We start from the raw sequence: 27,212 nt of genomic DNA on the forward strand, positions 1-27,212 counted from the left end.
TCTTCTTCTTCTTTTGAAATCTAGTATTTAACCCTTTGAATTTCATTGCTGAAGACACAGTAAAGTATCTCTCACAGCTGCTGTGGAGTACCTTAAATGAAGTGTCATATTGCAAATTCATATTAGATCTGCTGCAGGCCTCAAAGCTTTGAAAATCTTTACGCTGATCCTCTGCTTGGCTCAATGACATTTGCTGAATAAACAAATCTGATATCATTTACATTAGCAAACTCATGACCCATTTCTAATAATAAGGAATTTTTCACTTTTTAGTAATATAATGTAAATAAGGATCCAGATCCATCACTTTTAGAAATAGATTTCCCTCTTCAGTGGCCCGCCACCTCTCCAAGAAAAAGGAAAGTATCTTTCATCCCAGTTATATAACAAGGCCCTCTGTAAAGATTACATGACTGTATTATACATATATTATTTGGTAGCACTGTGTCCTTGGGAAGACTTTTACCTGCCTTGATTTATTGCACACTCCCTGATGGTTGGCTGACCACAATTATTATCCCTCTGCCCTAATCCCTAAAAATATACTTAGTTGAAAAGAGACATGGAATTGCCTTCCAAATTCTCTTCCTGATTTGGCATTGAAGTTAATTAAATTTCTCCTTGAGAAACAAGAAATTTGGCCTGTTCCCAGAAGAACAGTCAGGTTTTAGAGAAAGCTGTTTCTCGGATAAAAGAATTTTCAGTTATTCATACGTGATGGCTAAATACAGTTTTCAGAAATATAACTCTTTCCAGCCTTCATCTATTAAAAAAAATTAAGACTCTCCACATAAAACCAAATTTGGGAGAAATCACTTTTCAGCTCAGTTAAGCTGTTGGGGGTTGTTGCTTGTTTGTTTTTTGGCCTAGAGTATTGTGCTGCAGTAAATCAGATTTGGAGATCCTCTTCGATTCCAACTTCCAATATTGTTCGACTCCCAATTTCCATTGGGCCAGTCAGCATGACCAACGGTCAGGAATAATGTTATGTATTTATATTGGTTCTTATATTGTAAACCACCCTGTGATCTTTGGATGAAGGGTGGTATAGAATTATTTATTTTTATTTTTATTATTAATGGAAGCTGAAATTCAACCACATCTAGAGGGCTTCCCCATCCCTGCTGTAAATTATGCAGCAAAGCTTTTGGAAGCACGTCAGCTCTGGAGTGGCTTAATAACCTTGGTTACAAAAGGACATCATCCCAATGTAATGAGACAATTTAGATCTTGTAACTTCACAGTGCCTAACAAACTGAAGTTCAGTCTTGATTTTTATAGCATCAATAACCAAAATGGATGATGGCATGCCATGAAACCATGTGCTTTACCCTGCTCTTATGATATACCTCCATCCAGGTATTCTTGCAAATGGCATCAGACCAGACAAGACCATGGAGACATCTCCTATGTGCAAGTGACTAAATGTGCAAGTGGTTAAATGTGAATCAGGCCTCAGTTTTCTTATTACAAGCAGTTCCCCAAATGAAAAAAGTTGCTTCAGACTACCCTAGCACTAGATTAGCTAAACAGAAGACAGAAGGACTTCCAAGGAAGGAGTCAGATAATTGCGGAGTGTATCGATTCTGAAAGTTCGGTGGGGAGCAACTGTGAAAGGAAAGAAGCGCTCTCCAAGATGGAATCAGATACTTGTCTAGAGAGCTAATATATTGGGAAGGAAATGTCCATATTACACAGCATTATAGATACTACTTGAAGGAAAGCGTTTGATGTCCATATTTTCATATAAACTATCAAGTGGAATACAGTAGTCTTATGCCAAACAATCCAACATCTATTCCACCACTGCAAGGGCGGACACCTGAAAGGGACTCTCAGGATCTATTTATGGACTCTTCAATAATGCAATCCTATGCACATATATATGGCCGCTAAGGTATGTATTCAATGCAGCATTAAGTAACCTCCCATGAGTGTAAGTAATTCCACTTGTGTAATGGGACAGTCCTCCCCTTTCTTTCCCCCCTGCATAGCCCCTCAAACTGTTTCGGGGATTTCTCCAACCTTCTGGGGCAGATTTAGGGAGAGTGGTGGCGGCACACATGGGGGGAGAAGGAGAGACAAGTGTAAATCCTTATGCTGATGAGACAATTACTTAGCTGTGCACTAGGTACAAACCTGTGTCCTTATAGATTCAACAGGGCTTATTTCCAGATAAGAGCATAAGATTGTAGCCACCTTCAGATAAATTAAAAATCTAGATGAATTGTTAAAATATAACATTCTAAACAGCAATTATGAGAACATGACAGATAAAATTTAGAATTAAACAAAGCAAAGATGAATACAACACTAGGAGAACATTCCTAGCAATAGGAATTGAAAGACTTAGGGCATCTACATTTATTTCATTTTTTACTGGATTGTATGAACAACAGGATAACAACCAACTAGTATATCTCATGTAATCCTCTGAATATGCACTAAACTAAGAACTGGTGACTCTAATCAGCTCCAGAAATATGAAAACAAAATCCAGAGGATACAGGCTATTGTGGATTTACTAAATGAGAAATTAAAAAGCTTCCCCTGAAGACTCTTTGTTCTCTGAGCAATTACCTGATTACTGAAAGTGTGATTATCCTGAACAGACTCATCAATCTCTGTGTGATCTGCCTCAATCACTACATCTGGATGAAAGAGAGTACCATGCAGTGTGTGAACTAATTAAAATCTAAATTCCACTCTTACCTGTATGTTGTATTTGGAATATAAACATCCCTTGCAGGAAACTCCAGGATCTCTCTTGTTGGTCGTACTCTGCTATCAGGGTAAAGTTTGACTTGCAGCAACTCTGGCGTTAGACAGTAATGTGGGTTTTCTGGGGCTGGAGAAATGTCTATCTTCAATTGAGCTATGAAGAAAAATTAGCAGTATAACCAATCTGGTAAGCAACCATTTGCCTGGCTGCCCATGACGAGTAACAATCATCACCAGGTGGTGAATCAGGAAAACTTTACAAAATATGGTCGTTTTTTCCTTTTAGCCACCAAGTTCTAATGTTGCTTTGCATAGGCAGGCAGGCATCATGATATAGTGACAGTGTTGGGATAATATAGTGTTATCGTTTGTGTGTGTAGTGTTAACATAACAATGTTGCTGCTTAATCATTTAAAAAATATGCAACTTCTAGTTACAAAGTAGAGCTACTGCTTTGGAAAACAAGAAAATAATGTTAACACTCTTCTTTATATTTATTTATTTTAAAAGCGTGCCTTTAAATATTTTCTTGTTCTGCATTAAAAAAGTAAGTTCCGCTCTTTCTGAAAGACCACTTGCTCGTGTATGTTTTAATAGGAAAACAGGTAGCTGCCTTATGACGAGTCTGATCACCGGTCCATTAGCAGCCTGTCTGATCACTGGTCTATCTAGCAGCCTGCCACAGCCAGGTGCTAAGTCAGGAAGAAGAGCAGAAATAACTTTCCAAGATCAACACCCAGCCTTGTGTCAAAAGGTTAGTAAAATTGTTTTAAGATCTGATCACTTTACAAGCTTTACTTGTAATGCCTATTTGAGTTTAATAGTCAAAAGGCAAGAAAGTAAATATTCACAATTCTTTTCCAAAAGAAGGAATTTGGCGTGATAGCAAACAATATACTGGAAGGTTAGGATTGTCAATCCCCAGAAGGGGTTTTACTTGCTTAAGGCACTGTTGGAAAAATAACTGCTGCTATCAAGAATGACTCATAAGGCCTCTCAGACTTTGTTCCTCCTGGGGGCCGAAATCTGAGTCGTTCAGATAAAAAAAAACAAGGGAGCCAGCCACATAAACAACAGTTTCAGAGGAATAGTGGGGGAAAACGAGATTAATTTGTAATATTACTTTTCTAGTTCAGCACTGATTAGCTATTGCCAGGGAACTGCCATCAGTTCAGGAGGGAGAGAGCAAAAGCCAAATGGATTCTAGAGAGCCTCCAGGGATCATGGGAAGTAGCTCCTCCTCAGCGGAGGAGAGTAAACATGCCTCCAGTGGAGAGGAGGTGCAGGAGTCGGAAGTGGACTCCTTGCCTGGGAGAAGCGGGGAGGAAAGGGGTCCTCCGCTGCCCACGCCCTCTTTGCGCAGAAAGCATTCGCGCAGAGAGGGGAGGCGCAGACTGGGTGTCAAGAAGCTGCTTTGCTGGGGAAAGTTTAGGAACCGCGCACTCACGGATTCTGCCAGCAATTGAGTTAGCCATGGGAGAGTGGCACTCCGAACAGATAAAGTTTATTTTGGCAGCAAAGCCAAGGCTTCACAGCCAAGTAGGGAGATATTTGCCTGCTTGCTCTCGAGCAAGCCCTTGGAAACATAACAGCTATGGAAAAATAAGGAATTAGCTCTCTGTCCAATGTTTGAATCTCATGGAAGCTACTCATGTGTTATAAAATGGTTTACTGGGACCCACATACAGTACTGTTACTGAAAAACAAAATACTTAAGCAGATACAGAAACAAAATTGAAGGTGTCAGTGGCTACTAAACTAAAAAAGGCCTCAGCCTTCTCAGAAAGATCACCAAAATACCTGTGATAGGCCTCAACCTCCGTAGAACAGAAGATGGCCTTCTCATATCCGCAAGGAACTTATACAGGTCTTCATCACTCAGGCGGTCACCTTCCTATTGTTAATTAAAAATAAAAGCATGCAGTAACTTTCAACTGTGTTCTTAGGTAGAAAAAACCTTTCCTTTCGCATTCTTTATTGCCTTTCATTATATTCCAAGGTTTCAAAGAACTGTCTTTATAATCAAATAACCACTAAAGTGTTATGTTTGTGATGAATTGTTTAAATAGCTCTTCTCTGTTTTAAATTATAACATATTCATAGCTAGATGAGATTCTCTTTTTAATTGCAATCAGGAGTGATTACAGTAAGCCTCCAATATAAAAAAAAGACCATAATGATTTCAGGATGGAGGGAACCACTAATGCTCATTTTATTTATAAGTTAAGCAAGGCATATAGCTCTGACTTCTCTGTTCAACTGATCAGAGCAACTTCCTTTGACTTAGTAGTTATACTCCTGTCTGACCAGGAAGAGCATCAGAACCAGAGCCTACAAATGCACTGCAGAGTCTCTAGCAGCAAAACTAAACTGCTGTATTTCTTCCTTTACATTGCAATCGTCAGACCACATTACAGAAGGATTTCACTGGGTGTTCATTGAGGCTGCACTGGAGTAAGTGGCCTTAAAAGCTGCAGTATGCTATCCATCTTGATTGAAGGTAAGAACACCAACAGGCCTTTCGCACCCCCGTTGCACGTGAATCATAGGGGAAGGGCCACAGCTCTCTGCTTTGCATGCAGTAGGTTCCAGTTTAAAGCCCCAGTATCTCCAGGTAAGCCTGGTAATGCCCTTTGGAGAGCAGCTGCCAGCCAGTGTAGACCATATGGAGGTAGATGGACCACTAGTATGAAGGCAGCTTCCTATGTGTTCTACACATAGAAAAGATTTGTGCTACTAAAGTCCACCTCAAGGTTGTACAGCTTCCCTTGGTCCCATCCTATGTTAATTGTTGATGTCTGTAGGCAACAGCTTACATGGGTAGACCTCTATGCAAGCTGTGGCCGTGCACAACTGGGCTTCCCTTGCAGACATCCACACCTAACACATGAATGTTATGGTAGGGCCAAGGACCAAGACGAACTCATGGCTGGGCCGTGGAGCCCTTTCTATGCATGAAATCTGTTTTCTAGAGACCAGTGCATCCAATCTGCATCCAATCTGTTTTACAGAGACCGGCGCAAAGTGGCAAACTTAAGTGATAATAATGAAGGGCTGCGGTTCCTAGGTTGCTGGGCAGAAATATCTACTCTGCCCTTCTCATCAGAAATGAGCTTGTGTCACACTGCCCTGAACCACTGCAGCTTATGCTAGTCAAGTTGCTAATTAGTTTGCTATTTGCTAGTAACGGGAAAATTGCCTACAGTGTGAACAATTTCATTCCCTGCAACCTATTAGACAGTGCACATTATTAAAGCGGATTTCCAGTATAATGCACTCTTTAGGGATGGTGGGAATTAGAATATAATGCTGAGAATATAGAATTTAGGTCAAATGTAGTTACTTCAGCAGCTAGCGAGAGTGCTAGTTAAGTAAAAGAAGAAAAATAAAAACCCTGGTTGATATATACTTTATTTAACAGTTGCCAACATAACCTTGTTTTAAAATATGGTTAATATAGAATTAGGTTAAAATACAGTTAATATAGAAACAGTCTTGAAAACTGCACCTGAACTTTCAACTACAAACACACAAATATTCTAGATTTATCTTTCTTAATCCTAGCATGCTGCTTATGGGAATCCTGACCTGACCCAGAATCTCCAAGTCTTTGTTTTATAAATCTCTTAATCTGCCTCCTTGCAAAACCCAAGGTGTAGTGGGAGTATTAATCTGGGTTTTTTCAGATCAGTAGACCAAGGTGCTGACCACTTTTGCTGGTATTGTGGTGTTGACATAAAGAAGCACCAATTTTGCATAATCTATGCGGAGCCTACCTAAAATGTCCTGAATTTTTGAGAAGTGAGCTGGCATATCATCTCCCGATACCCTTTACTTGTTACCCATAACATGTGGTTCAAATTTACCTGTAAATGTAATTTACCTGTAACATGTGGTTCGAATTTATCTGTAACACTGGTTGCCCCAGTGTTAGAAACTGAGTTATGAAAGCTAGGAGCTAAAGGGCACCTTAAACCTAGGTTCTGGGCGCAACAACAGAATGTCTAGGTGCTTTTTTTATAACAAAAATACAAAGCTGAAAATGAATGAACTGCAGCTAAAATATTATGTTCATTTTTCACATGGTCTAGTCCTTCCCCTGCTCACTCACCTAATATTCTTAAGAGGGTTTCTTCTTCAGTCTTCAGAGAGTAGTTAGAAGTGGGGAGGCAGAAAAATGTCCTTCTTTCCTTCCACTCTGCAGTTTAAATCTGAAATCTTAGGCACAGTACTGCACCCAGAGATCAGAAACTGCTCGCACTAATGAAATTCCCTGTCGCAAAACGCACCTAGAACAATGGGAGTTTCAAACACTGCTTTGCACCAACCCAAGAACCCGACTAAGTGATTCACTGGTCATAAACTTCTTATTTATTTTGGATTTTTAGCTTGCCCATTCTGAAAGCTCAGTGTTACTAAACGTGTTGCTTTAAAATAGCTGAATTGTAATACAATGTGAGATGAAATAAAATTGCAATTTAAAAGCATACTGCATCTAGCACAGAGCATTACAACTTCTACAACCAAGAGAAAAAAGACCACGACGATCAGCAATTTTCAAGTAGTTCACAAAGGGAAAAGTTTGGGAACCACTGGTCTAGGGCTAAAAACTCCCATGCCAATTCCTAAAGTGTGAAGACAGTGATGTAATGTTACCGTGAAAATGAATCATGTAATACCTGTTTGAAGAAGTTTGTCACCGTGAGGGTGGCTGGTCTAAAGTTAGTCAGGTTGCAGGCCTCATCCCCACTCGTTGTCCTTTCCAAGGAACGCCTGCCGACAATGCTAGAATTCCTCCTCTCTGACCACGACCCTTTGCGTTCTTTAAGAAAGAAAGCAGGAAAAAACCAGAGCCAAAATAAAGTCAAATAACTACATTTGTTTTAGGAGCCAGCATGTGAAGAGAACGGCAGTTGCTTGAAATCATGAGAAAAGAAAGACGGAATGGGTGGTTAATGCTAAGACAATCGCACTCCTGAGGCATTAGGAAACAATGAAGCACAGCTGAATACCTCTGCTCCTCTCACATCAACCATACCCCAGTGCCTTGTGCCTATTATGAAAGTCTTTATCTTGTGGAGAATTATGTTTTTCTCCTACTGCAAAAAATGATGAAGTTGGCAGTTTTGGGAGGGTGGAGGGGATGAGGAAGATGCTGAACAGTGGTTTCAGATGAGCTGAGCGGCTCACAACGATTAATCCACTCCTTTGGAAAATGCTCATCAGCCTGAAACACTCTCTCAGACTTAGTTCTAGAGAGCATAACAGATGGTTTACGAGGAAAATCCTTGAAAGATAAACCTATTTGTTATTACAGGCTTGTCCTTTTTCCTTTCACCCCATTACCGAGGCTTGGGCAAGAGAAAAAATAGGCAAAGCAAGCTGATAAACACATATTGTGCACCAGGCCCAAATACAAACCCTGAGGCGTTAAAAAAAAACCAAAACCAAAGTACTGTATTTTTCGCTCTATAAGGCGCAACAGACCACAAGACGCACCTAGTTTTTGGAGGAGGAAAACAAGAAAAAAACATTCTGAATCTCAGAAGCCAGAACAGCAAGAGGGATGGCTGCACAGTGAAAGCAGCGATCCCTCTTGCTATTCTGGCTTCTGGGATAGCTGTGCAGCCTGCATTTTCTCCCTAAGACGCACACACATTTCCCCTTACTTTTTAGGAGGGAAAAAGTGAGTCTTATAGAGCAAAAAATACGGTAACTATTTTGTTGGATCAGAGTAGTGATCCATCAAAAATGTGGCATCCTTTCTCCAAGGCCTGAGTGAAATTCAAGGTGCCACAAAGATGGGCCAAAATAGGGGAGGCGAATGGCAATCCAGGAAAAGCTTTTACTGAAGCAGCAGCTTTAAACAAAGCTTTAAAAGAGATAGCAAGAAAGCATGATGGATAAATAAGAGAAGGCTGTAGAAGATACATAGAGCAGCATGGCAGAAGAATGGGACAAGGAAGGAGAGGCGCTGAAAGCAGCAGAGAACATTAGCCCCTGACATTCAATTAGAGAAGACTAAAAAGTTAGGAATGCCACACATACTACCATCTTCTACAGAACTGTACCACCCCCTGGAAGGGGCCACTTTTATTTCAAAGGAAAAGCTGCTAGAAAGCCCCAGTCCAAAACAGAAAGATGTTCTGGATCAAGGCCCTGCAGCTGGTTTTTCTTCAAAATAGAAGTAGCCATTTTAAGCACGCTGTTTCAAAAGCATAAATGACATGATACAGTTTGTGTTAAGATTAAGAATCACTCTGTAATTATCCAGATACCTACCTCCTGCAGCAATTTCCACTTCTGTAGAGTCCCTCTCCAAACTTCCAGCACTGCTGACTATGTTCATTAAATGAATGGCCGTCCATGCAAAAGGCATGCGATATCTGCCAAGCCTTTGGCAAAATTGTTCTGATTGACTTTTCAGTTTTTCTAGTTTTTCCTTGTTCTGCAGAGATAAAACCACAAAACTTACAAACTTGAAACATTTCTGAATTTTTTCATACTGCCTCTGCTATAAATAAATGCTGGGTTTTCAATAGAAGGAAGTACTGTTTCAATAATGTATGATTATTAAAAAATATGAGAAACTTGCAAATGTTTTAAGGGCTACAGAACTATTTAAAAAAAGACACCACCTGCATTTAGGTCCAAACCCATTGAAAACTGCTTACCTTTGCCGCATCTGCTTCTTTTAAAATCATATATGGCTCTGCACACTCCCCAATATCTCCCTGTTGTAGTACCTTTTCCAGCTGTGGGGATGGGAAGTGGGATGGGATTGAAGAAGGAAAGGAAGAGGCAAGCATGATGTTGCAGATACGTACACCACACATATACACAATGAACTGACTAGCCAGCACAGTTTAAGCTACCCACCCAGACACCCACCCACCCAATCAGGTAGACTGCCCTTTCTCTTTTGAACCAGCAATATAAACTGCAACTATAAAAGCTAAAGAGAGGCTTCAGCTATGTATGTGAAAGCAATTTCAATTGCATAGTCAATGCCCCTGCAAAAGTCACAGAGGAGCCTCTACCTAAAGTTTTGGCTTTGGGGCTTTGATTGGTTGAGAGCCAAACCAAGGCATTGTTGTTGGATGTGCCATGCTCTGGAACATCTAATTACAAGTGAGACCAGACAAGGGAAGAAGAAGAAGGAAAATGCAGTGTGGTGTCTTCCTGTTCGGGTTTCCTGCCACTCCATTCCATTCTCCCCACCGAGCAGTTGGCCAGCACTCCGCACCCACTGAGCATGCTCAGTTCTCATTGGTCCAACCCCCCCCCCCCGTTTTTGTACTTCTGCAAACCTTGATATTTCCCCAAAGCCTGCTGATACCTCCACCTACATCTTCTGTGTGGGTGCTGCCACTGTGGCTACATATAGCTCTAACTAATTTACTGTTAAATATATGTGGAAATTTAAAAAGGAGACACAGCTAAGCAAGACTTTCTGAAAGTATTATTACTTTCTTCAAGGAGAATTTTGGGAAAAACATGTAGGGGATCTGTACATTCTCCATAAATGTTTTATTTAGCTGTCTCTCTCTTAGAGAAAGAATCAAGCCTTGAAGCAAGGCAGAGAGTTTATGATGGACAGTTTTACCCAGATTGTTTCTTATCTTTTGGCATTTATATTTCTAAAGATCCTTTTGCACAGCTCAATTCAAATGTCACCGAGAGAGGTTAATAACATGGCATTCATTTAGAGAGGTTTTCTTATCGCATTGCTGGTGGGGAAACCCAGGCTCTGCTATAAACAAGAAAAGTTCACTCCCTCATAGATATCCTATGTGGATGAAGCAAGCAAACAAGCTGGAGGAGGGGGGGGGGACGACAACATTTAGGAAACACGCTTGTTCCCAGCAACTAACCATATTCATATATTCATTCACCCTAATCTGATACAATGATATGGCCACGGAAACAGGTTTTTGCATGTGCTCCTCTTGCTGGATCTGGAGATACTTATGCAAAAGGTTGCTGCATGAGCAATTTATAATACTGGATGTCTTCACCTAGCACACAGGCATGTTTCTATGACTCCAAAAAGCATCAAAACAGATGGTCAGCACCATCAGTTTGGACAATACTGATAATCTGTGAGGAGGTGGAAGGTGCTAAATTCAGCCCAAGTTCTACATCTTCTCAATTGGGATGGGTGGGGGTTAAGGTTGGCTTGGAACCAAAGTCCCTCCTCCCACTCTTTCAAAAGCACAAATGGCACTGCCAAGGCTGACAGTTCCAAACATTTGCTGGGCAGCTAAGTACAGTGGTGCCTCGGGTTACAAATGCTTCGGGTTACAAACACTTCGGGTTACAAACTCTGCTAACCCAGAAGTAGTACCTCAGGTTGAGAACTTTGCCCCAGGATGAGAACAGAAATTGCAGGCCGGCGGCAGTGGGAAGCCCCATTAGTGAAAGCACGCCTCAGGTTAAGAACGGTTTCAGGTTAAGAACGGACCTCCGGAACGAATTAAGTTCATAACCTGAGGTACCACTGTATCCTTCAGATGTTCTGGACTACAATTCCCATTATCCCTAGGAACCAGGGAAATGGGTTGAGGAAGGTTGCATAGGATGTCGTAGCTAGTGTGGTTAGGTTTTGGAAGCAGGAAATTTTCTATAAAATAATTCTTCTCACACTGTCCAAATCTCATTTGGGCCCAGATTACATTGCAAACAGCCATTTCACAAACTAACTGGCAGGGGAATGATCTAAAAAGGAGCACAATATATGACGGCACCTGGCCTGTGACATATGACAAGCTATTTTTCTGGCTTATTTATCTTGTTCATGTCCTTTTCCTTCTCACAGACCAAAAACTTAGCACTATTTTCAACAAATGACTGCTAGCTAGGCTCATCTCATTGAGTTTACAAGCATTAATGTGCAAGTGCAAGCTCTTTGAGGTAGATTGCATGGTGTTAATCTTTTTCTCTTTTCTTGTAAAAATCAACTACTGTGAATATATGCAGATTCTGGCTTCAGAAGGTATGCAATGAGACGTGTGCAAAATTTGAGAACAGAATCTCCTCTTAACGCTGCTGTCAATGAGGCTTCCCTCTTGCTTCGGCAATTTGGGAAAACGCAACGTGAATCTCAATCTTAACATATTTCCCATGGCATTAGGAAGCTTTTTTCTTCTTCAAAAATTCTATTGCATAGTGACTATCTTAAGTGCCTCCCCCAGGCTAAGGCATTGTTCTATATTGCCCTATCTGCTTTCAGAGTTCAGTAATGTTACAAGTCTAAGGCAAGAAAGGTCAAAGCAAGAATTGTCTCTGAACAGACTCTTTATCTTAGTATCAAAAACCAAACTTCTGGAGATTGAACTCTTCAATTTGAGAATGACTGAATTCAGTCAGCAAAAGGAAATGGCAACACTAAGCAGGGTCATTCTGTAATCTGATTTTCACAAGATTGGTAGTTTTCCTTTCAATTTTCCCTATTGAGGAAGGCTAAAATAAACACACACAGTACCAGCAAAATGCAACCAGGTTACTCGTGCCAGGAGATAATACACTTTTCCGAGATAAAGGGGAAAAAATATTTCTTACCTTTATTACCAGAAAGACATCCTGAGAGGGATAGGTAATAGAAAAAATGGCTGACCGGGCCAGAGTGGTTATGGCAGCAGGTGGAACATGAGGACGCAGCATCCCTTTCATTTGTTCAGAGTTTAAATCAAAGTAGAAGTTCTCTGAAATCTAAAAGAAAATAATAGCTAATTACACTGAAATATATCCAAAGGCTTCACCAAATTAAAAAATGTAAAAAAATAAAATGTTAGCGGACATATGTTAATTTCACTTTCATGCCAACTGTGGTTAGCTTTTAACAGCAGACCAAAAAACCTGTTAGCTAGCTGAATTGTTCATTTCTTAACAGGCAATATAGCTACAGTGGTGCCCCGCAAGACGAATGCCTCGCAAGACGGAAAACCCGCTAGACGAAAGGGTTTTCCGTTTTGGAGGTGCTTCGCAGAACTAATTTCTCTATGGGCCTGCTTCGCAAGACGAAAATGTCTTGCGATTCCTGGGGGGGGGGGGTTTCGCTCCCCACCCCCTTTTTCTAAGGCACTAAGCTGCTAATGGCCTTTTAGCAGCTAATCCGCTAATCCCTTAAGCCTTTAATAGCCGCTAAACCGCTAATAGCACTAATCCGCTAATCCGCTAATGGGCTTGCATCGGAAGCCGAAAAAACCGCTAGACGAAGAAACTCACGGAACGGATTCTTTTCATCTTGCGAGGCACCACTGTATTTGTCCCAATATGATTTGGGCTTATTTAAAAATAAACCACCACCAAAAAAACAACAACTCTGCAGCCCTCCATTGATACTGTAGAGAAGTATAACCTTTCAGACAAATAAGCAAAGCAATGGCTTTGAAACCAATATACTCAAAACAGCATGCACAGCCAGGGATCCACTTCTCCACTCATCACCCTCTCCTTGGTACATGCTTCATTGCCCTCCACCAAGAATGACAAGAGAGCCCCAGCCTTCCTCCCTAACTTGGACCTGGATACAGAGTGGAAAGCATTCCAGTATAGCTTTGCTGATTTGTGATAGCTCAATGCATGGGGAACATCACCATCCCCCTCTAGAGGCAATCTAGAGAGGAAGATAGGGATAAAGTTTGGTAGCGGGCAGCTGAAGTGTTTTGATAGCAGAGGTTTTAGTTATCATGGGGCTTGCCAATTTCCCCTCTCCTTCAGATGATAATTTCCAACTGATCAGAGACCTGATAATCTGAAAATATACTTTAGGGGATTTGGATTTTATAGATAAATAGATAGATGATAGATAGACAGACAGATAGATAGATAGATAGATAGATAGATCCTCTTTTTTGGCAAGGATGAATGGTCCTGCTCCAACACCCTTCTCACCTCAGGCCCAAAATAACAGATACTAGTACCCAACAGCTGTCAGGCATGTCAATGAAGCCCTCTCATAAGGAAATATAATTTGGATTGAAGTGGGAACTTTCCATCCATAATTCTAGCTTCTTAAAATGATATTGTGTAGTGACTGAGGCAGGAGCAAAGAATTGTGGGAGGCTGGCTGAATCTCCTCAGATTTTCCCTCCTGCCTTGACAGAGCAGTTCGCTCCCCCCCCCCATGTCTCACTATTTCCCTTATATTCAGTTAAGTTTTCTTTCATTATTTCTCTTTGTACTCTTCCTTCTTTGCATTGTGTTGTCTTCATTTGTTTTCACTCTCTTCATGTTTTCCTTTCCTCCACTGAGGCATTGAAAAAAACAAAAACACATCCCTCCCTCTCCGCTGGCTGCTTCTCATTATTTCTTCACTTCCTTGCTGTTTTACATTGCTTCCTAAACTTTATTTGGTTTTATTTCATTTATTTTTCTATTGCAATAAAAATATATATATAGAAGTGGAACAAACTGAGGGGCCCATCAAGTTTCACTCTCCCTGCTGGAATCAGATGTTTTTAGTTATGTTCACTGCGTTTTCCCTATTTAGGCTGATGTACACCACCCTGAGCTCTTTTCAAAAAAGGGCATTCTAGAAATATCCTAAATACTGCAAATAAATAAGCAAAATAATCAGGCAACCTGTAAGATAGTTTATTGTATCCAGCAACCTCCACCATTCTTTACAGGGTTTGCTTTTTATAGTACTTTCAGTTCCTTCTGTTCTACTTTCTATTTCTCAACGTAATTTTGAAAAAACGCAGTATTCCAGCGAAGACTTCAAGTGCTCTTAAGCAGAGAGCTGCTGTTACCACCTACGTCTTACTGCATGCTGTTCAAACAGCATGCAAAGGAAGCAAGAATCAAGCAGATAACTCACCTTTTTCTTTTCCTTAACGTCGTATAATGCCAAACTTGCAAAAATCGGCTCTATTTCAATTTCAAATCTTAAAGGAGAAAGAAAGTTTAGCTCTATTTCTTAAGATTTTTCAATTTTATACACAACCAAACAGCAGCAAGGTTATTTCCCAACTGAAACTGAACTACTGAAGCTGTGTGGCTCCCTAGAAAAAACTTTAGGATGCCATAGGTCAGGGGTAAAATACATGTTCTGTATACCAAAAGGACACAGGTTCAATCCCTGCTGTCTCCAAGGTATGACTCAGAAAGATTCCTGTCTGAAGTCCTGGAGAGTCACTATCTGTCACTTCCAGCAATACTGCACTAGACAAACCAATTGTCAGATGATGATGATTTTTTGAATTTGTATACCATCCTTCCATCTGAAGATCACAGGGCAGTTCACAACTTCTGGGAAACACATACTGCTGACTCTACTTAACAGTTGTGCCATCTAGACGCAGTCCTGCAAAACCCAAACCTGCAACTAGTTCCCCTGATCTGATCCTGCATGGGGCCTAATCAGCAGCACCAGCTGACGTGCCTCATCCGAAATATGCTGGTGTTTAAAACAGCTTGTCAGACAGTTTGATTGCACAGCAGCAGCTTACGCACTTTTGTATATTGCTATTCATAAACCTTTTAAAATCTGCTGTGTATTATGAGATCTCAGGTCATAATCTTAAACAGGCTTCTAATGAAATCAGTGGGAGAAGTTGTTTAGCACTTAGGCATGAATGGGAATGGACAGCAAACTAGGTCAAAGCCCTACCCTAAGCCCATTATTTGCAACTGTTGAGCTAAAATCAACAGTCCTTCTGCATAAAGTGTTTAGGAGAATGGTGTTAATCACAAACAGCTTTATCTCGTTTAAATGCAGTTCTCCAAAGCTGCCAATACCAGAATTAATGAATTTACTCCATGGAGATCAATGAGATTATGTCTTTTGTATCAATCAGCTGTTCACCATGGCTTCTATCTTTCTGTCACTGGCAGCAGAGAACAAAGAACTGTAAGTCTCAAAACTGTCCCTCTCTTGCCACTAATGGTACCTATTGCCAGTTAAATAATGGCTATTAGCCAATAAAGACTGCCTTCAAAACACTTCTGCTCAAAAGCAAGTCCCATTCATTTCAATAATTGCTCACCACAATTTTTTGAACAGATGGCAGAACACCCTTGCATTTATGACAACTTTTAGACATTGTGATATACTCTGACCTTGTCTGGGATATATTTCTGTAACACCTGAAAGAATCTGTTGGTGTATAAGTCACTGTCTTGTAACTGCTAGTTTGTTTATCGATACCTGTATTGTTCTTGGCTCTTTTACACTTGCTATTATTAAAGCTAATTATTGTATTTTTATATTACTTCATTTATAATGGACTTTGTTGAATGATGAAGGACTAAAATCTCAGAAACAAATAAAACATCAGAATTCAGTTTTGAGCATGTGGGCTTAAAGCTCCTAAAACTATAAAAAACGATATACATATTTGTTCTTCCAGGCACTAAACACAATTTTCATTCCTTTTTTTAAAAAAAGAGCACAAGATAAACATGAACTCTGTACAATAAAGACAGACATCATTTCCTCAGATCTAATATGAAGATATTTCTGTAAAAGGAAAATCTTAATTAACTGCTGTAATTTGTTTTTTATATAGCCATTCACTGTACAAGAGTTCTCCTGGGAACGGCATTCTGATACAACACCCTGTAAAAGGCTATGCCATGGAATCATCTGGATTAGTGTCAGGGCTTAAAAGCAGCTCTCCTCTAGGAAGCAATTCCAACATATATCTCAGTTACGAGAGGCACTCTAGTCTAACTGGAGCTCCCTAACAAGAAGGGTTGACCTAAGTGAGGACACACAAGATGAATACAGCCATGTGGAAAATCAGTTTTGTGCTTTATTTCTCTAAGGGAATACCAGTAAAATTTTACCTCGTGTTATTAGAGAAGAGTTATAGGCAATGAACCAGCTGCAGGTAACCCTACATTCAGGAGCTCCACTTCATTAAACTTGTTTAACAGGTTTCTCTTCTCCCCAGTGAAAGCTTTGCTAACTGCCTCAAGTCTCAAGTCTTAAAGAGGCAGCCATGGATTTAAAGACTCAACTTTGTCTTACTGAATCAGTTGTCTGACTGGTGGTGTAAAATCTCATCTCAAAAAAAAGGCTGCATCAATCATGTTGTTTTTAGCCAATTGTCCTTTGTTTGTGGGATAAAAGCCAGATGTAAACAGGATGAGGGAAGGAATTGTGTCTCTGCTATGAAGTGAGACTTTGCAGACATTACATCTTTATTATACCAGTTGCATTGGCTGCCTGCGTGTTTCTGGATCAATTGAAAGTGCTACTGTTTACTTTTAAAGCCCTAAACAGTTTAGGGACATGAAAGATGACCTGAACTCATATGAACTTAACATCACCCTCAAAGGTGCTGCCTGTGGGTTTACCATCAAGTTCAATTTGTGGGCCTCCCATCAAAATTGGTGAGCACTAGCAATAGGACCTTTCAAGTGGTGATGATCCCATTAAATTTTCTCCCAGGGGAAATACATCTGGCCCAATCTTTATTTATTTATTTTAATGGACCTCAAAATCCCACATCCCTTCATTTAATTAGCACTTCACTTTCTTGCACTCAATACCACTTTAATGTATGGGTTTGTTGCCTTGTAGCTCAACTGGTAGAGCATGAGACTCCTAAAACTCAGGGCCGTGGGTTTGACCCCCACGTTGAGCAAAAGTTCCCTGCTTTGCAGGGGATTGGACTAAATTACCCTCATGGCCCCTTCCAACTCTACAATTCTATGATTCTATAGTACATACCATTTTACAAAAGCTTGGCTAGGTTTGAATATTGCGGCAAGCTTATTTTATCATCATTTCTAGCGTTTTTAACATACGATGGGAATATTTAATTGACTTACTGCCCTCTTTGCACATTAAGGTGCGCAATGTAGAATTTGAAATATTAATTTGTCTTGGTAGTTCTATCACTTGGTAGTTCTATCAGTCCCAATTATTATCATACAAGGTGCATTGATTTGACAGATCAAATGTAAGCATGCATATTTTTTTAAAAAAATACAACCTTATTACTTACTTTAAAGACAAACACTTTACAAGAAGCCTCTGACCAAAGTGTTCCTTGGGGATTTCAGGGATACCCAGTCTTTCTATTGGTTCTTCCTGCAATCAGGCACAAATCCAGCAAGTAATGCATGCACTCCTTCCACAAACAAAGTGTATTGTTAAATGGCTAAAGAAGGCAAAGTAGATTTCCTCCCCTACTATTCAATACAAATTAATCTTCAAGCTTTACAGTGTGTGGCTTTTGCTGCAACTATAAATAACACTGAAGGGCTTTAATTTAGGAGAGCTACTGAATAACGGATTGGAGTTCTGTAAGAAAATTCCTTGGAAAGAGGTGATCCAAAAGTCCAGATTTGTGCTTTAATCACATGCTGCAGTTGCATGGAAACAAAAGCAAATACAATCTTAGGGTCAATCCCTTTAAAATCTTTGGCTCCTCCACTCCCCTGTACACTTTCTACAAAAGCTGGCAAACACTGCTGTCGAAAGTCTAGGACTGATATTCAACATTAGTCATAAATAAAGTAGACTCATCAAATTCATCCCACTTAAGACGGCTGTGGCCCTACAGGCCTACAAACCCAACAAGTTATGGCAGAACATCATGCTATTTAGCCTCTATCTTCTCCCTCCCCATCTCATTTTAATGACTTCTGAAATTCAAGTCAATATATATATATATTCCAACTATAATAGACCAGCACTCACTATCTGGCTACAGAGGTGGACCTGGCACCTGTGTGTGCTTTGTGCTAGTATTAACAGGTCTCAGTTAAGCTCACAATACCTCATCTGGGGCTGGATGCAATGCAAAAAGTTCCTTGTGTCTGTTGGACTTTCTCTGTTCATCATTTTGATGGTCGATTTCTTCATTTGGGGTCCGATCCAGAAGATTTGGAAGCAAAGCATCCGGGAGGGAGTTTTTCAAGTCAAAAATACTGCAAGCCCAACTGCCCCGTGGCGTGTCATCAATTGACATGGACCGTCTTTTAAGATCATCCTGAGATTGAAGAAATTAAACGAAGCATGTAAAGTGAAATATGGAAAATGTCACATGTATTTTTGACACAGTGATTTTTTTTTTTTAAGATGCAGGCTTCATAAAGCACCTACTTGTTCATCCTGGTAATTGTTGCCATCCGGAGCTTCATCAGACTCAAATATCTGTTTGGGTAGGCCTTTTTGCCTCTCCTTCTGTTTGTCTAATGTGTTGGGGTTAAATCCTGTTCCCAGTTTGTGATATCTATTCAAAAACAGATTGCATTAAGCAATGTCTCTCCTCTACAAAACCAAGCAGAAATGGTGAGCAATATCTGAAAGCCTAATGACCTCCCCAGAAAATAATTTTTGCTACTCTTGACAGCATCATGCTGTCCATTAAGTTCTGTAACAGGAATTTTTGAAAACATCATTGTCTCTTCTTTGACTGTAGGTGTTGATTCCAGTGTAGGCTATTTAGACTTGCAGCCTTAAAAATCAACTCATACTTGTTACTTTTCCTGGCTGCAATAAGAAATGACTCCTGCTGTGACCATATAATCCTATAAGCATAAACACCTGTTGATCAGCAATGGAATACTTGAAGTGTACCACGATGTAGCTAAATGCAAACAATTTGTCCTAGTAGACTGTATCCTTCACCTGATTAAATCACTAAGTATTTTTTATAAGCAATCCAAGTATGACAGCATTTATTTGTTTATTTGCTTGTTTTAGCGTGGCTGCTTTCAGGGTCTCCTTCACCAGTGGTTCCCAATTATCTAACTACTGCGGACCCCCTGTTTTTCAAAAGCCAAGCCATGGACCCTCTACTTTTGAAATTTGTGATACCTCTATGGTAGTTTTTGTTACGTGAATGGTGCCACGGACCTCCTGGGATCCATGGACCACCAGTTGGGAACCACTGTCTTTGACTATTATAAAGGCTACTGTATCAATTTGATGTTTAGCCCATCTACCATATTCTATCGTTGCAACTCAGTGGCTTTTAATCAGAATACAGGAAGAGCCCTGGTGGATGACACCAAAAGCCCATATAATTCTTTTTTTAATGATATCGACTCACTTTCTCCACACCATAAAAAATGTCTAATCTGTCTATGCAAGCATTGTGCATGAACTGGCTCTCAGTAATATTGGTACATATCATGTGACAAAGGTTGTTGATACTTTAGAGCAGGTGAGGGTAATCTCTGGCCCTCCAGTTGTTGCTGGACTACAACTCCCATCATCCCTGGCTGTGCTTGCTAGGGATGATGGGAGTTGTAGTCCAGCAACATCTGGAGAGCCAAAGGTTTCCATGCCTACTATGTATGTTGCTGAATTACAACTCCCATCTCTCCTGACTATTGGCCATGCTTGATGGGGCTTAATGGAGTTGAAGTCCAATAACATCTGGAGGAACACAAATTCTCAAATCCTGCTCTAGTATATAAATCAGAAAGCTCCAAAGGTAAATGTCCAGGAGCCATCATTATTATAGCAGACAACAGTGTCTGTCAGCAGTGCTGACTATATTGGGATAAACCCATATGTGTTCTGACAATCAAGGCAGTTGCAATATTGCGATCATTCTAGCCTATTATTCTCAGAGTTGCCCATCCCCAAGGTGTTACCATTTTCCCGGAAGCCAAATTAAAATTATTCTTTCTGTATGTGATCTTGATGGGTATGTGACAACTCTCTGCCCTTTCTCCTCTCTTTCAGCTGCACATCTGAAGAGCGTATTACTGGGACTACTAATGACAACTCTTGGGAAATATGTACATTTATTCTGGCCTCCTGAGAAGCTGACAGCACTCTCCTGTCTCAATGCAGTCTCCATTCTGACTGCAAAGAAGGGTGGGTGGCAAAAGACTTATGGGTGGAACCATACATGACATGGAACACAAGGGGTTGCCAAATGGAATAGATTACTCGTAATAGGGCTGTCTGGCTAGGATTGCCTGATATGCCTGAGAAGGCCCAATAACATTAACATATTTAACATTGCTACTGGATAATTTTACTTTTAAAACATTCCATATTTTATCAGCATCGCTCTATGTCAGCCTTCACCTTCCTAGTGCCCTTCCGATGTACTGGAGTACAGCTTCCCCTCAGCCCCAGCCAGCATGGAGCGCAAAATTTCTCTAGGCAGTGTACAAATATTCTGCTCTACCATAAAGGCAGAACCAGATGAGAAACAGCGGCGGCCAAAACTGGCAAACACCATCTTGTCTACCTCCTTCTGAACCTGACCTGTTAGCCTGGTTTGTTAACTGACATTCAGCCAGAATTACCCCAGTTCAGATATAAAGGGAACTGTGGCTTAACACAAAGCCAGGAATGAAGTGTCAAAATTGTCACACAAGGGAAGGGGAGGAAGGGTGAGTGAGGAGCCCTCTGCCTCAATGCCTATTCCTGGACTCATAAACCACAGTTCATAAAGTTGTGAATGATAATCTGAACCGGCACACAGAGAAAATGACACTCCTGCACCATCGAAAGAGGGTTATTTCCTACCGCCTTCCATTTCTTGTTATCAACCTTTTCCACTATTATTATTTTCTTTTTCTTTTTATTCCTCATCTTGGCATTTTCTTTTCTACCTAATTATATAAATCGTTTGAGTAGTTAATAGTGGTTTTACCAAGTGATTACAAAAGCGCTGGGAGGACAGTGAGCTTGGCATATACTCTCACGCAAAAAGGCTCTATTCTGACGCGATTTATGAGTCATCCCACTGACTGCTGAACTGCTCCATTGCAAACAACATCTTGACTGCATACGGCAAGCCCTTTCATCTAACTTGCTTCCTATAAGTATCCACAGCAAAAAGGTGGGGGAAAAGAATATGAATAGGTGACTCATACTTTCTCCATTATTCCCTCCAACACATTCAGAAAAGTTGTCTCCCCCTTTTCAGGAAGTTATCCTTAAGGGCACCTGCCTAAAAGTGATAACTAAAATAGCAGTAAGGTCTTACATTGGCTCTGAATAGTTATTGATAGCTACAGCAACTGCATTCTGAAAATCAGTCCCCCCCCCCGCCCCACCCAACACACACAGTTGAAGGACATATCTTCAAATATTTAACTTTAAATACACAACTTACTTTCTGTTCACAATGGCCCAGTCTTCTGTGTAACTTCTTACGCAATCCCTCACGTGAGGGTCCATTTCACTATAGAGAGGGGGAAATAGCTCTAAATGGTCTCTTCAAATCACAAACATCTTATTTCATTTTAGACTGATAGACTGAATTACCATTTAATACCCCAATACAGTGGAACCTTGGTTCCTGAGCGGCTTAGTTGCCGAACAAATCGGCTCTCAAACACCGCAAACCTGGAAGTAAGTGTTCCAGTTTGTGAACGTTTTTCGGAAGCTGAACATCCAGCGCAGCTTCCGCTTGAGTGCAGGAAGCTCCTGAAGCCAAACAGAAGCCACACCTTGGTTTCTGAATGGTTTCAGGAGTCGAACGGACTCCCGGAACGGATTAAGTTCAGGAACCAAGGTACCACTGTAATAAATACAGCTTGCATTCTGTAAACATGTACTACGTTTCCAGTCATCACAAGTGCATACAGGTTGCCCCACTTTCCTTCATCCAATGTTTATTAACGTGCTTTCCTCCTTTACGTCATAAGTTACATGCGACACAGGGCCTCTGCTTTTCAGACTCACAGTCAATTCACTGTCTTTCCCTTTGCTTCTCAGCTCAACTGAGAATTTCAAGGGGTACAGTTCCCTTCTCCAAGGCCCCACACTCTGATTCTGCTACCACTGCCATTTCTCTGTACCTGTATAACTTGTGCTTTCTTTGCTCTCAAAGCTGTCCTGGCTCCAGTGTATAGTTTTGAGTGGCGAAGGAAGAGAAGAATATGGGGATAAAGAAGCCCAACTCCTGTTAATGGCTTCAGCCAGGCCATCTCCCATACCTGCTCAGCTGCAAGTATGGGCCAAGGTCTCTGTTGGCTAGCCCTTACCTCTCTTCGGGTACTGCTGACACAAGGGTTCTGCATTCTCGAGGACTGTAGATAACTTCAATATCATCAGAAGGAAATTCAAGCAAGTCTCTCAAAGGGCCGCAATCCACTGCAAGTGGATGTGTAAGGAGGTATTCTTCCAAATCCACTGGATCCACAGGCTCAGTAAGAGGCACCTATGAAGATAAAGAAAAGTTATACTAAAAGTGTCAACATTTGGCTATTTTAAAATAAATATATCTGTACTTAATTTCCCCGCTCTGCATATTTTGTTTTCCTCTGCAGCTGAAAAATATCAATATCTAAGACTGCCCAGAAATACACAGGACTGCCAATTTCATTAGATGTTAAGGTTTCCAGGCCAAAATCACAAGTACAGACACATCCAGATGGTAACTGCTTTGTTCCCTCACTGGGAAAAACATTTATCTCCTGTAGTAATAGCCCTCAGTCACCACTCCCACAGAAAACAGCCAGACAGCCATGCAGACCATCAAGTCCTTGCTAGGCTCAACGGTCATCCCCATAAAAGCACATGAACTGGAAGATGGGATATCAACAACATCAAATCAAAATCTCAGAGCCTGTTCTGAAGAGGCATCTTGCTGAAGCCAAGGTGTGGCTCTTGTCAGTGCCTTAATGGAAGAACCCCATGTAAACTGCATTAATTTCAATCATGGAAGAAAGGCAGGATATAAATGTAGTAACTAAAGCAAAAAACAAACTGCTCTGCACATATATCCTGCAGAAATTAGTCATGCTATTTAGCTCATGTGTTGCAAAGGCACAAGTTTTATGCCCTTCAAGATGGTATGCAAGTTGCTTTCCTGTGCTTTCTTGTATCTCAAAAGACAATGAAGTATACCTCTGGGGATGAAGTCAAACTGCTGCGTTAGCAGCACCCAAGTGCCTTCCCAGGGCACGAGCCTGGGCGGTATGTATGGAGGTCCTGGGCTGCCCAGAAAACAACACACACATACTATTTGGGCCTTGCTGATGTGGCCCAAAGACAAGCAGAGAAATACGTTTGGCACAAGCTTGGCTGCAGAAGCTGCTGAAAGGAGGGCTACAAGGCACCAACTTTGGCACTTCCCTCTGGATTTTTGTAGTAGGGTTTACTCCTCAGCCTTTTCTTCTTCGGAAGATATCCCACAAGGCAGCAGAGGTTTAGGATCAGAGTCTTCCTTCTCCTTCTCTTCTTCCCAGGTTGATGAGCCCCAGCTTCCCGCTTTCTTGTGAATTTAAGAGATTTTGTAAGTAGACTACCAGCAGGAGCAGTGCAATGTCAGAGCAGAGGATTCAGCAAACAATGGATCAGCCTCACCAAATAAAGGGTTTCCAGTTTCAGAGTTTACTCTTCTTATAGAGGCTAGTTCCAGGAGTTCTGTCCTCTCCTCCCAAATGTGGTGTGATGTAGCACAGTGGCTAAGAGGAGTGAGATATGAGCTGGGGAGTAGTTGGTTCAGGTCTCAGATCAGCCATGAATTTGCTAGGTGACCTTTCACAGACCATTATCCTCTCAGTCACAGTCCCACCCCTGTCTGCAATCTGGGGGTAATAATACACATATACAGAACTCTTTGAATATTCTCAAGTCTTATTATTATGCCTGGCTCATGATGGATAACAGACCCTGTGAAAGCCAGCACCTAATTTTATTGAAGCTCGCGCCCATCATCATCATAACTTAATGGCTCATTTTGGGGACAGACAAAACGCGAGCTACAATTATGCAAGGAATCTGGAGATCCTGGTCCAGCACTTGGTGTGCACTATATTATCATCTTCTGCCTGGTGAAAGGAAACAGATGGTCCAAACTTCACAGGGGACATGCCAATTGGAACATAATATTCACAAGACAGCTACAGGGAGGTTACTCTGCGGCCCAGGAATTGGGTCTAGGTATCTGAAGGAATGCCTACTTCCACACCAATCTCCCTGAAAATCATTATCAGAAACCCTCATCCAGGTGATATGACTGGGATGGGAACTTGATTCACCTCCTCAATGGAATAGTCTTCCTAGGGAGATCTGACTGCCACCTATTCATAAATCTAAACAGTGATGGTTGGTTTTTGTTTTTTACTATTGCTTGTTTCATTCACTGCTCTAACCTATTTAGCTTCGTTGTTGCTTTAATCCTTCACTTTTGTGAAGTATGTGAGAATATTTCTACTGAAGGGTTTCACAGAAGTGAATTACCGGTAAACAAATTCTGTTCACAGGAAAGGCTGTGGCTCAGTGGCAGAGCACATGCTTTTTGAATGCACAAGGTCCCAGGTTCAATCCCCATCTGGGAAAGACCTCCGCTTGAAATGCTAGAGTGCAGCTGCCAGTCAGAGTAGACATTACTAAGTTTGATGGACCGATGGTCAGATTCTTTATAAGGCATCTTATGTTGCACATGTCCAGGTTCTACATTCTGGTCCAAAACAAACTCTATGGAACTTAAGAAGTACAGTATTACAGAAGTAGGTCAAAAATAATTGCCTTCTTATTCTGAGTCTTTCATTTTCTTGAAACAAAGCAATGCTACACTCAGTCCAATTCTAGCAAATGAGTGCTACAAATGGACTGGTTTTATACTTTACAGGGCTGTGTCGCTTTCCCTTATACTACAAGCCTAAGCAAAAATCATCAAGGTGACTCAGGAGAGAGACATTTCCACCCTTAGGCATCACCAAGTCATGAAAACCTGAGTACTGCCTTAGCTGCTATGTCAGCGTTTAGCAAAGCCTCCAAGGCAACACCTCCATTACTTTCAAAATCAATTCCAAATGCAAAGCAAAGCCTTTGATCTGACCTTCCTTCTCATACAGGGCTGCAAAGTTAAGACTGAATTAGTAAACTTGCTTTTTGCAAAAGAAAGGGGGAAAGGTGCTCAAGCAAAATGGTTCAGATTGATAGGCTGGTTATTGAGTGGCTGAAGACTTCAAAATAAACCCTACAAAGCCTAATACACACATAAACAAACAGTATAAACAATATAGACCTCCCAGTCACGGTCAAGCAGTGATTATGGGAAACAGCAATACTCTTCATATGAAGCTGGAATTCTGAAGAGAATCACCTTAAGCTAAGAAGGGATGGCTGACCAAACAATGCATAAAGCTTGGTTGCCCCTTAGAAAGTCAGGATTTGGTCCTAGGTCAAGAGGGTTTGATATCCCAATCTGCAACTGTGTTTGAATGTCATGCTAAACCATATTGCCCTGGTACAGCTGCAAGGAGCAGCTTGGAAGCTTCCATTTTTTTTTGCTCCAAACAGATAATTCAAGTTGGCTTGTTTCACACAAACCATACCACACAAACCAGTAGGCACAGTTTGTCAATGGGAATGGGATGGCAGGGAGCATGAACTCAACGCCTGCCTAGCCCCATTCACATTCTGTCAAGCTATAGTTCAGCATGATGTCAAAACGCAGCCTCTGCATTTGCTTACATGAATCAACACTTTGTGTCACCATATTCTCAAATAAGCAGAGCACTGGTCTCTAAGAGCTTTGAGACAGACAAACACTTTATAGGCGTAGCTTCAGTGCAACACTTTAAAGAGAGAAGAATAGAGGCAATAGTTTCACTCCCATAAGGAGAGAGGCCAGAAGGTCAGCAGTTCTACAAATACAATATCTCCGGATCAATCATGCCAAAGACTAAAATGCTAAAAATACTTTTAGGTACCAATTCTTGGTCATTTGAGATTAGAGTAAGCTGCTGATGTGTTCAAAGTGAAACACATTTGCCCTGCCTCCCAGAAACACTGAATGGATATATTCATTCTGAACTGGTGATATGGTGACATACATTGCCTGTGGGATAGATTCTGTTGCCTTTGCCCAAATTCACCATGTGATTTCAACATCTGAAATGGCCCCCCTCCCTTTTCCCATGCAAAAACATTGTTCCCAACAGGAACACCCCCTCTCTCCCTCCACAACATGTGATCACCATAATCACTAGCATCCTAGCCCTCTAAATTGCTATGTTCTGCTGTTGAAGGAAGCTGGAGGGAAAGCACAAATTTGGTGTGCCACTGTGGTGCTGCAAAGCAAGAGTGGCCTACAACCCTACGAAGACCTAAGTGTTAAACTGTACGTGAAAGAAACACAGAGATAATTAGCTACACAGACAGGGAAGAAAATAAATGGGACAAACTTTTAAACTGAGTACAAACTGATGTGGGCAGGTAATGTGCTGTATTTGGTTGTTTTTTTTCAAATCCTCATCTTCACTAAAAGAGGAAAAGATATTTCTAATTATAGACTGGCTGCCCCTCCCAGCACACCATCATCCTTCACAAAATAAAGTATAAATTATCATCATGCATCACGGTGATTGTGGGGCAACTGTATTTATTATTTCTCCATCAATTTGAATCAATTCCTGCCAAGAAAACCATATTTTACAACAAAATATGGTAGGTGAAGAATGATAGGCTAAGAGCAGTAGAGGCGTGCTCAGCTTCTTACCTGACCTCCCAACACTGCCATTCCTGCAGCGTACTGGGAAGACAAAGGCAAGGGGTGAGGCGGCAGCAAGGCTGGTGGAGTGCAAACACACCAGCAGAGCCA

At 41.0% G+C, this 27,212-nt stretch overlaps 1 protein-coding gene across 12 annotated transcripts in view; it reads right to left on the bottom strand.

Annotated features, from left to right (window-relative positions):
* The window catches only part of DOCK7 (dedicator of cytokinesis 7), a 119,601-nt gene that overhangs the window by 63,497 nt on the left and 28,892 nt on the right, over window positions 1-27,212 (bottom strand). For all 12 annotated transcript variants that reach the window (XR_014513004.1, XM_083447953.1, XM_083447951.1 and 9 more), the window contains 12 exons: window positions 22,642-22,817; window positions 21,768-21,836; window positions 18,785-18,914; window positions 18,459-18,671; window positions 17,682-17,767; window positions 14,546-14,612; window positions 12,283-12,432; window positions 9,396-9,476; window positions 9,004-9,169; window positions 7,401-7,543; window positions 4,522-4,615; window positions 2,713-2,875 (listed from right to left, as the gene is read on the bottom strand). Coding sequence is in view for 11 of the 12 variants with exons in the window: in XM_083447953.1 (XP_083304079.1) it covers window positions 2,713-2,875; window positions 4,522-4,615; window positions 7,401-7,543; window positions 9,004-9,169; window positions 9,396-9,476; window positions 12,283-12,432; window positions 14,546-14,612; window positions 17,682-17,767; window positions 18,459-18,671; window positions 18,785-18,914; window positions 21,768-21,836; window positions 22,642-22,817 (1,538 nt within the window). In the remaining variant the exon portion in view is untranslated. The remainder of the gene's footprint in view (window positions 1-2,712; window positions 2,876-4,521; window positions 4,616-7,400; window positions 7,544-9,003; window positions 9,170-9,395; window positions 9,477-12,282; window positions 12,433-14,545; window positions 14,613-17,681; window positions 17,768-18,458; window positions 18,672-18,784; window positions 18,915-21,767; window positions 21,837-22,641; window positions 22,818-27,212) is intronic.

This window comes from Podarcis tiliguerta, assembly GCF_965153285.1.
Source record: "Podarcis tiliguerta genome assembly, chromosome: 6".
NCBI classification, from domain to species: domain Eukaryota; kingdom Metazoa; phylum Chordata; class Lepidosauria; order Squamata; family Lacertidae; genus Podarcis; species Podarcis tiliguerta.